Genomic DNA, 11,238 nt, shown 5'->3' with positions numbered 1-11,238 from the left:
TCCGTTGGTAACTACATCAAGATATTACTTCGTGGTGGGGCTCGTTGTGCTTTCATTACACCTTTTTCCTTTTCTTACGAGTTTTTCTAGCTATCTCGGAGCTCCACTTGATCCATGAAATAGCTCGACCATTGAGCCATTTAACTCTCGACTGTTCTCTTGCTTTCCATCTCCATCTATTACATCGCCATTTAGCTCTCATCTCAGTGTACCAATTAGCTGCTGATTCCATGAGCCATTATGCTCCTGTTTCCGTGGGTCATCCAGCTCCCAGCCTTATCCCGATCTACTCGGACAGTCCCCGGCGATGAACTACCATACTCCGACTGAAAGATCTCTGGCGGCGGAATATGTCTGGGTACCGATGTCTGTTTCTTGAGCCAATTAGCTCCTATTTTCGTCATGATATAGTCGGATAATCCACGGTGGCGAATCTACCCTACTGTGAATTCTCCGGGATTTCTCAGTGTACTGCTGTTCGTTTTCGTGAGCCACTTAGCCCTCCGCTTCGTCCCGATCTACTCGATCTCGACCCCGGTGGAGCAGATGCTGGGGTGTGTCCAGCGGTTCTCAGTGGAGCGTAACTTTCGGTACACTGCCTCACATTTATTCGACACGACACTACTCAAGACATCCAGTTCGCTGGTGCCCCGACGACTCGAACCAGGTGCTATGTCGTGCACTATTCAACTGGTCCCCTGCTGTAGACGTAATTTACATCAGCGGAGAGTTCCCTGGCGTTCCCCAGAGACCTGATTTGTGGTTTCACTGCGGCTTTCTAGCCGGTGGCGCTACTTTATTGGTCCCTTCGATACTTCCTCTACAGGTCGGAGAATATACTCGTAACTACTTTGTAAACAGCATTCCAAATATGCTCGTCATTGTACATCTCATCAACGATATTGTCAACTGTCACTTCAGGCATACTCCTTCAAACTTCTTCGAATCTACGGCATTCAAAGACCACATTTTCCGGTATCTCTTACAAGTTTACACACTTTTGGCAAAGGAATTATGAAGCATGTTTAAACCGATGCAGGTACTTCTGAAAGCATCCGTGCCCGGAAAACAACTTCGTCAAATAGAAGTTGATCTCTCCATGCTTCCTATTCACCCTCACCGACATATTTGAGATGAGTCGTTTGATTCACCTTTCTTTTTCCGCATTGTCCCTCTCTTGCTGTCACTTATCCAACGAGTCCGCTATGATCAGTCTCCTTTGATTTCGTGTCTTCCTCCACTGGTAGCATTCTACGTCCTCAGCCAGAGTACTGCAAATGGGAATCATCCCGACAATTACGCATACCACCTCCGACGATATCGTTCTTATAAACTTCGTCCGCTTCCGCTTTTAGTTCAGCGCATCAACACAGGCCGGTACTCCATACCTCGGTATCGAGGATGAGACACCCGCCAGGAGGCGTCTCGTGCTGCATCTTGCTCCTCTAATACTCGGCGATTCACATACATAGTTGACATGGCTAGTAATTTTACCGATCGTCGATCTTCACAACCAGGTGCATCAGCGTACGCATCGATGGGATAAAGTGTCCCCCGACGCTGATCACGACATGCTGGATTTTTTACAGTTGCTGACCAACGCTACCTCCGTCTTTTGAGCCAGCTGCAACTTGACGTCAGCCATTGAGGTTTCCACGATGACTATTGTCTCTGCCGTCAACATCTGCACCTTCTCAAAGCACTCGCGTCACGACAACGTCTTCTTTCAAGTCGACGATCCCAACTCCCCAGGGTAGTTCCAGTGTTATCACTCCGTTCTGCATTATATTCCATAGCGTTGTGTCGAGCATGGAGCCCTGAGGTACTCCCGCCGCTATCCTAGTTGCCATCTGCCTCTCGTAGATCAGTATTCGGTTCCGAAAGAAACTTTTCAGAACATTGCGCGAATAATCTGGGACCCGCATTCTGCACAGCGCTACGGCGACAGCCACACAGTTAGCACCGTTGAACGCGTTCTTCACGTCGATCGTAACCTTGGCGCAGTAGCGATTACCCCTTCTCCTTTTCTTCAATGTTTTCTCCGCGCTCGCGATAACTGTGCGGATGGCATCCACCATTGAGATCCCTTTCCCGAATCCGAACTGCCTCTGCAGTTACTTTAAGCGTAGTTTGTCAGCCTGTTGAGGATGATCCTTTCCAGAAGTTTACCAAGAGTATCCAAGAGTATTGGTGGCTTCCTTGATGTTCGCGGCAACATCAGCTTCTGGATCTTCCATCTATCCGGGAAGTAACCGTCGTTCAAGTATTTCTGTCGAACTATTCTGAACACGTCCAGAAACGTCAAGATCTCTGTCTTCAATGCCACGTTGGAGACCGTTCACGATAATTTTCAGTTTATCATGGCACATTTCACGACACAGTAAGCGTTTCCCTGGGGGAAAATGTCTATTTCTCTGCACAGCTCCTTGTAGCAGATAGACTTCGTCACATGCCCTCGCTAATGTCTCGGACAGCTCATCGGCATTCGGAATTTGAGTGAGGCTGCCAGCACCACAGGCTTCCACAAAAAGGCCCTTATCGAAGCCCTTTACTTTCAACTTCCGTTCGCCTGTCCTCATGCGCCGCGTTACATTGCAATTCCACCGACTAATGGTGACCTAGTGGTCGCCAAGTGCGTACAGCCTGCTAACTCGCTATTTCATGTTATCCATAAGCTAGGAACTGCAGAATGTTCCGTCGATGATGAATTCCCGCCGTCTTTACGGAATGTGCTAGCGGAACCTTCGTTGCACAGCCTTACAGCCAGCTTCGCCTGGGCTTTCAACAATCTGTAACCTCTTGCGTAAGTCAGCCTGCTACCACACTCCACGGCCCAAGCATAACAAACTCCTCCTATTACAACCGGCGTTCTTTCGACTAACAAGTCGGTTAGAGAATCCAGCATCTCGTTAAACTGCTCTGGTGTCCATCGTACATAGGAATCCGCCGTTGATCCAAACAATCATCAAGCAATCGTGATCACATGGATTGCCTTCCTCCCTGCTCTATCCACTACTCAGTTACCGTTACCTTGAGGAACACGATACAGCTCTGCAACGAATGTAACGTCGCAATCCGTTTCCGTTGTTGTCTGCCACAACAATTGCTGTACAATGTCACAATGGTTGAGATTAAATTGAGTTATCTCCATCAACATTAGCCTATCTTCGCCTCTGGGCACAAGAAGCCTCCAATCATGTGGTTCTTTCCTTCGATTGCTTTGTGCAGTCTCTAGCAATGTGTCCCTTCTCCCCATGTTTTCTGCGCAGATCAGGGGCCTCTATAGTTTCTTTTCTGATGGCCGAAATCCAGGCAGCTGGAACATTTCTCCTTTAGTATTGGGGGTGTTCGGATCAACAATAACACCTCTTTGGTAATCGACGTTTACTATAAGCCGATCAAAGCTAAAATGTATTTTAAATGTTCACTGTTAGCAAATAAGTTTTACTTGTTTTAACAATGTTAGGTTTAAATTTAGAAATAGGCAAATTTTACTCAATAGTTTTACTCACATTTAGTGTTTCTTTAGTCTGATTTTCTCCTCCTCACTACTTCTCCGTACTATCCAAATTTTAACCGTAGTATAAGTTTTATTCTCCGTTCCGGACGAAGCTGATTTTAACCGTAGTATAAGTTTTATTCTCCGTTCCGAACTTTCCGATGCGAGTTGTGCCTATAGAATTCTTGTTTGTATATAATATCCGAAATTTACATTTTATTTACTTACGTACTAATTAATCGCCTTTGTTTTTACTGGTATGACCGCTAACAATCAACGTTCAGCAAATTAATTTTAATTAGTCTTTCCTATCACTCGCTTTAATCTAACCTCCTTTATTTTTATTATTTACCTTTTTCCGTCCACTGACAACTAAATCATTCTATCACTCTCTATCTCACTCATCTATGTCGTTTGACGTCTTCCTTTCCTTTTGTCAACACACCCTTGTGGCGCATATTTATCTCTTCGCAGCGGCACTTATCTTATTGCAGCGGCATGGCAGTGTTCCCAACATATTCCCCGACCCGTAACCCTGATCCGAAGGTACCATTCGGTTCAGAGTTACCATCGTCTAATTCCAACACGGCCAAGTTTGCTGCCGCTCGTCTGTACCGCTTGGTCCTGGTACGGACCCATGCTTGTCGTATACGACCATCGCTCGACACTATAGGTTCCTCCACTATGCCGCGGACCCAGCATTTCCGATTGTTGCCTTCGACGATGTACACCAAATCGCCTGCTTTCAACGGTTTCGTTTCGCCAAACCACCTGGTTCGTTGGTTTATTGATGGAACATATTCCCTGATCCAGCGCTGCCACAACTCACTAGCTAACTGCTGCGTTCGTTTGTACGTATCACGAAGTGCTTCAGCCGGATGCGGTGGTGGACTCGTTACGTTTCGTTGCTTAGATGGAGGACCTCGCAAAAAATGGTTTGGGGTCAACGCATCCACTTCTTCTGAGTCTTGTGACACGTATGTTAGCGGACGTGAATTTATTATGTCCTCTGCTTCTACGATGGACGTCTGAAGAATCTCGTCCGTAAGCCGTCTTCCCTCGTTAATTGCTCTCAATATCTCTTTCACCGATCGTACCAGACGCTCCCATACGCCACCCATATGGGGTGCCGCGGGTGGGTTGAATGTCCACCTCGTTCTCGCGTTTGTGTATTGTTCAGCGCAATCAAACTCAATTCCTTTGAGCTGTGCCAACAACTCTTTGCTAGCCCCTTGGAAATTGGTCCCGTTATCCGAGAGGAACTCAATCGGCCAATCTCGTCGCCCGATGAAGCGACTTATCGCCATCAAACAGGACTGTGTTGTTAGCCCGTGCGCCACCTCTAAATGCACCGCTCGAGTTACTAAACAGGTGAACAATGCGATCCAACGTTTTTCATTCCGGCGTCCAACAGCCACTTCAAAGGGTCCCATGTAGTCAACTCCCACAAAGCTGAAAGGGCGAAGATGTGGGGTAAGTCGTTGCAGCGGCAACGGAGCTTCTCGCGAAACACGAGGCCGATTGCGATGAACCTTACACCATATACAAGCCGACGATACTTTCTTCACGACTGCGTCCACGTGAACCACATAAAACAGCTGCTTCAGTTTGTTTTTAACCATGAGTCTGTATCCATGTCCAGATTCTTCGTGCAGGTTTTGGACGATCATGTAGGTAATTCTGTTGTTATCCGGAAGAATTATAGGAAATCGCAGATCAAATGGTAGTTCATCTGCTCGCTCGCAACGGCCTTCCATGCGAATCATGCCTGCTTCGTCGATCAACGGTGTCAGCTTGCTCAATGGACTAGATTTTTCAACTGCTAACCATTGGTTTACTGGACGATCTTTATTTCGTTTCAGCACCTTTAGTTCATCAACGAAACTCTCCGCCTGCGCCATTTTAAACAGACATTTCTCTGCCTTCTCATACTCGACTTGCTGTAACGGCACGCGGACACAAGCCACATTTTTCGTACACCGAACCTTCGCCTGTCGGTCCGTCGCTTTCAGTGTTTCGATCGGTAGCCCCTTGACCTTTTGTCTACAGTTCGAGATGAAACGGAATACGGACGCCATGGTACGAACAAGCACCGTCCACTTAGATATGCGCGAAGGATCGATGAGAACTGCTTCCACCTTCACATCGTGCAACAAGAGATGAATGCGTAATTCTTCGGTTGTATTAGCCGGAGGTAGTGCCTTCTTTGGTCACTCCTGCTTGTTCGTGTACAGGAATTCCATCCCCTGGACCCACGCGCTATCAGCGTGCATATCCGGATCTTTACCCCATTTAGTAAGTTGGTCCGCTACGTTAAGTCTAGTTGGTATCCACCGCCAGTCGGTCAATTTTGTCAGGCTAAGAATTTCGCCAATTCTAAAGCCAACAAACTGTTTGTATCTGCACTGGTCAGACCGAATCCAGGACAACACAACGCTCGCATCAATCCAGAACACCACTTTTCCAATACCAAAGTTGTGGTTATCGATAACTGTTTTCGACAATCGTGCTCCAAGAACTGCTGCCAGTAGCTCTAGACGCGGTATTGATGTCTGCTTCAGTGGAGCCACCTTGGCACGGCTCATAACTAGGGCGCACCTTACCTCGTCTCGTACGATCGCTCGAAAGTACGCCACACAGCCGTATGCCTTTTCGCTGGCATCAGCGAATATATGTAACTCCAGATCGTCTATTTCGTTCGATTTGGCATTTCCGAAATAACTTCGAGGCAGCTTGAAGGACCCTATGTTTCGCATCATATTTATCCAACGTCGCCATTTATCATGCGACTCCTTATCAATTTTGGAATCCCAGTCGCAGCCGGTTCTCCAGAGATCTTGGATCAGCATCTTCCCGCGTACAGTTAGGGGACCGATGAATCCCATTGGATCAAATTGTGCCATAACGAAACTAAGGACTATTCGTTTCGTTGGACATTCTCCTTCTTCCAGTACCTTCGTGAAATTTGCATTTGACACAGTAGCAAACGAAAAGATATCTTCAGCTGGCTCCCAAACAATACCCAGCACACGCTCGTACTCTGTGCCTTTGTCTCGATTGAAATGCACTGCTCCGTTCGAGCCACGATCACCAAGCTCTTCTAGAAGCTTTACCGAGTTCGACACCCAGTTTCTGATGTGGAAGCCGCCTTGTGCATGTATATACTTCACTTCTTTAGCCCGTTGTATTGCTTCTTCTACTGTGTCTACACTGTCGTAGTAATCATCTACATAGTGTTTCTTAACAATAGCTGCTGCTGCCTCCGGGTACTTTTCCATAAAATGTTCCGCGTTTAGATTTTTTACAAACTGCGCGGAGCAGGGCGAGCATGTGGAACCGAAGGTAGCAACGTCCATAACGTAGACCTGTGACATTTCCCCTTGGTCAGGCCTAAACAAGAATCGTTGCGCTTGCTTGTCCTCGTCTTTGATTCGAATCTGGTGGTACATTTCCTGTATATCTCCTCCAAACGCGATTGGACGCTCTCGAAAGTGGCAAATGACCCGTGGAAGGGGTATCAACATATCCGGCCCTTTCAATAACTCCGAGTTCAAAGAAATTCCTCCGACCGAAGCGGCTGCGTCCCACACCAGTCGCACTTTTCCTGGCTTGCGCGGGTTCAACACCACGTTAACTGGTAAATACCAGACTGCCGAGTTTGGTGTGTTTGTAATTTCTGCGTTGGTTATTTTGTGTGCGTATCCTTTCGCCAGATAGTCGCTTATCTGCTGACACACAATCTGCTTCAATACTGGATCCTTCTCCAGCTTTCGTTCCAGTGCTTTCATTCTTCGCAATGCCATTGAGTAGCTGTCAGGGAATCGCCGAACGTCATCTCGCCACAGTAGCCCGGTTTCGAACTGTTCGCCTACACGCTTAGTCGTCGCTTGCAGGATTGCCTTTGCTCGTTGCTCCTCCTTCGGCTCCGGTATGGCGAATGATGTAACACCCACATCGTCCAAAACGTACTGGTTCCGCATCAAGTCATGAAGCTTCTGATTACTAACCGATGCAACTGTGTGTAAATTTAGAAAGGTGCTAGCGCTAGGCTTCCGCTTCTCTGGTCCGTACACCGTCCATCCAACCTTTGACCGCACGGCGATCGGCTCATTCTGTTTACCGACTCGTGACTCCAGCGGCGCAAATAGATGTAGGTTATCCAAGCCGATTAGAATTGTCGCTTGTCCTCCGAGAAGATCCTTTACCGGCAATCCCGCTAAATGCGGATAGTGCTTCGCTACATCTGCAAACCGCATATCTTGTTTAGGAAGCAAGAGCTCGGAAACACTGCGAACATTCTCTAACGGAACCTTTTCTTTTGATCCTTTCACCGACAGCAATAAGTCGACTTTCCGGGAACCATTCTCGAAACGGTTGATGTCACCTGTCCAGGTTACGATCAGCGGCTCAAGCTCGCCTTCCACTTTCAGTATCTCCGCGATTGCCTCATCCATTAATGTGGTGGACGAACCCTCGTCCATAAACGCTAGTGTTTCGTAACGTTTCTTTCCATAGTGCAACGTCACCGGCGCCATGCGAAATATGACTGAACGATCTGCATCTCTGTGTGCATTACATTCCACCCTCTGTAGCTGTACGGATTCTTCAACGCGATGTAGAAGTGTATGATGATTCCCCTTGCAATTCTTCACCGTACATCGAACCTTAGAGCCACAGGGATTGTCACCGTGCCTATTGAGGCAAATGCCACACAACTTCTGTTTATCTACTGCTTTCAACCGCTCCACGATATTCATCTTCCGAAAATCGTCGCAGAACCTGATCCGATGATCTGTTCGCTTGCAAATCCAACAAGCTTTGCTAACCCTTTCCAATTGCACTCCCTCTTCTCGTTTCGATGCCGAATCATGAACGTGTACAAACTCCTTCTTCCTGGCTGGTTTAACCTTGGAGTATCGCGCTACGTCATTTACTGTCGACGAATATGCTGCTGCTTCGGAAGCGACATCACCAATATCTGTTATGTAATCCGTGAACAGTCGCAGTGGTGTTCCTTTCTTGTCGCGCTTGTATTCTATCCATTTCATTTGATATTCTGGGGGCAGTTTTTCGGCGAGCTGCTGCACCAGAAGCGGATTACGAAGATGATCGCGAAGCCGAGCTGCTTCTAGATGGTCGCAGAGCTGTTTGACCGTTATACCAAACCTAACGAAGGTTTTTAGATCTACCGTTGTTGGCGGTGGAGCGTTCTTGACCTTATTAAGCAGCATTTTTAGCAACTTCTCTGGCTGGCCAAATAATCTGCGAAGATCCCGAATAACTTCCGGCACGGAATCAGGGAGTATCAGCATGCTTCTCACGGCGTTGAGCGCTTCTCCTCCCAAGCTATTCAGCAAACGATCCAGGTTCTCAATGTTTGAGTAACCACAAGCCCTGGTTGTGTTTTCAAAACTGCTAATAAACAGTGGCCATGTTTCCGGATCTCCGTTGAACTTCGGCAGATTTCCGGATACCACCTTCCTCGTGGCAATCTGCTCTCGGGTCAGCCGAAATACTTGCCCTTCCGATTCATAGCGACTTCTGCCAATTTCACTTGGAACAGCTTGCTCTCTAAAGGCGCTAAATATCTCTGATCCGCGCGTTCCGAAATTTCCGTTCGCAATTCGCGAATGTCTACCCGCGCTCATGTTTTCATCCGGTTCACCTTCAGAACTATCAGAGTTGTCTTCCTCGGAAACCTCATCCACTACCTTTTCGTTGACTGGTGTGAAACTTTTTCCGGAACAGCGACTTCCCGCACCTTTTAGTACCGGGGTAACAATCGGTTTCCCACCCTTATTGTACGCACCGCGAATATCTGCTGCGGGAATTGTTACGTCCTTCTCTTGCTGCTTCAGCCAAGAATCAACTTTCTTGTTCTGCTCCCACGTACCACCGACAGCAGCTTCCTCGTCCATCCACGACTGAACTTTCTGAAGACTGTTGTTCATCTTGCAACGGATGGCATCACGCTGCTTGAAAAACTCTTGCTCAGTTTCCAACTGAGCGTTTAGCAGTTCTTGCTCTTGCTTTAATTTTTCTTCCTGCATCCGACGCTGCACTTCGAGCTCCTTCTTGCGTATATTTCGTTCCATCTCCAGCTGCTTTGCGTTCCATTCCAATTCTCGTTGCAATCTTCTCTCCCGAATCTCAATTTGCTTCGCAAAGGCTCTTTCGCGCGCGAGCTGTTCTTCCTCAAACTGCTGATCAGCTAGTTCTAGAACAGATCCATTGCCGCGAACAGACCCTGAGTCGCTTTTCGATCCGGTCTTATTTTTAGTCGACCGCGTCTTACCTGGTTTGGGGACATTCAGCTGCTGAACGATAAACTGGGCACATCTTGAACAGTCCCAATCTTTCTCCGCAATACTCTCGTTCACGCCAGCGCAGGAAAAATGGGCCCACTGCTCGCAAGTTTTACATTGGACCCAGTTTACATCCTCCGACTCATGCTTGTTGCAATACACGCATTTCGATAAAACGGTAGGGGGGGGGGGCCTCGTCATGACCCACATCTTCCCCTTTGGAATTACGAGAAGCCATTATGCGAAGAACAATCCACACCGAAATAAATCTTTGATTTTTGTTCGGATCAACAATAACACCTCTTTGGTAATCGACGTTTACTATAAGCCGATCAAAGCTAAAATGTATTTTAAATGTTCACTGTTAGCAAATAAGTTTTACTTGTTTTAACAATGTTAGGTTTAAATTTAGAAATAGGCAAATTTTACTCAATAGTTTTACTCACATTTAGTGTTTCTTTAGTCTGATTTTCTCCTCCTCACTACTTCTCCGTACTATCCAAATTTTAACCGTAGTATAAGTTTTATTCTCCGTTCCGAACTTTCCGATGCGAGTTGTGCCTATAGAATTCTTGTTTGTATATAATATCCGAAATTTACATTTTATTTACTTACGTACTAATTAATCGCCTTTGTTTTTACTGGTATGACCGCTAACAATCAACGTTCAGCAAATTAATTTTAATTAGTCTTTCCTATCACTCGCTTTAATCTAACCTCCTTTATTTTTATTATTTACCTTTTTCCGTCCACTGACAACTAAATCATTCTATCACTCTCTATCTCACTCATCTATGTCGTTTGACGTCTTCCTTTCCTTCTGTCAACACACCCTTGTGGCGCATATTTATCTCTTCGCAGCGGCACTTATCTTATTGCAGCGGCATGACAGTGTTCCCAACAGGGGGTATAGGGAACAATCAAAACGAGCACAACGATCATCCGACGTTGATTTTACCGGTCGACATAAGCTGGTTAGCTGCGGCTGGCGATAAGCGTATCGCTACTGTCTGTGTGCCACTTGCCTTCCTCAACCTTCCTCAGCCTAATTGACATCTGCTCTTTCGTCAAGTTACATTGCTCTATTAGTGCGCTCCTCACTTTTTCACCGCTTCTTGAACCAAAGCTGTCACGAATTCTTCTCCTTTCACTGCTTCTACCACGACTTCCCGGTAGGTCGAGCTCTTGATCAACGGATCCTTCTTCAGCTCGAACAGTATCTCACCTTTATAAGTGTTTCTGGTTCTTACTACGTTCTTCCCTTGCTCCTTCAACTTGGGATCCTCTCTCACCCTTTTGAGGATCGTAGCATATCGGAGCGCCCTTGGAAATAACAAATGAACTATATAGGGTCCATCAGCGGGTGTTGACCGCAGATGGATGCATGAGCCATAGGCAGACTCCGAAACATCGCCGAACCGGTGAACCGCCAAG

At 46.8% G+C, this 11,238-nt stretch overlaps 2 protein-coding genes across 2 annotated transcripts; both read right to left on the bottom strand.

Annotated features, from left to right (window-relative positions):
• Window positions 1–3,984: 3,984 nt before the first annotated feature.
• Window positions 3,985–5,577, bottom strand: LOC131676036 (uncharacterized). The gene has a single exon (XM_058955162.1). It carries the CDS (start codon window positions 5,575–5,577, stop codon window positions 3,985–3,987), a length of 1,593 nt encoding a protein of 530 aa, XP_058811145.1.
• Window positions 5,578–5,709: 132 nt separating this feature from the next.
• On the bottom strand, window positions 5,710–10,014 carry LOC131676035 (uncharacterized). Its single transcript, XM_058955161.1, has one exon. The coding sequence runs from the start codon at window positions 10,012–10,014 to the stop codon at window positions 5,710–5,712; it is 4,305 nt and encodes a 1,434-aa protein (XP_058811144.1).
• Between the last annotated feature and the right edge of the window lie 1,224 nt (window positions 10,015–11,238).

This window comes from Topomyia yanbarensis, chromosome 1, assembly GCF_030247195.1.
Source record: "Topomyia yanbarensis strain Yona2022 chromosome 1, ASM3024719v1, whole genome shotgun sequence".
Classification (NCBI taxonomy): Eukaryota; Metazoa; Arthropoda; class Insecta; order Diptera; family Culicidae; genus Topomyia; species Topomyia yanbarensis.
The sequence above is the reverse complement of the archived record's forward strand: the minus strand, read 5'-3'. Positions and strand labels throughout refer to the sequence as shown.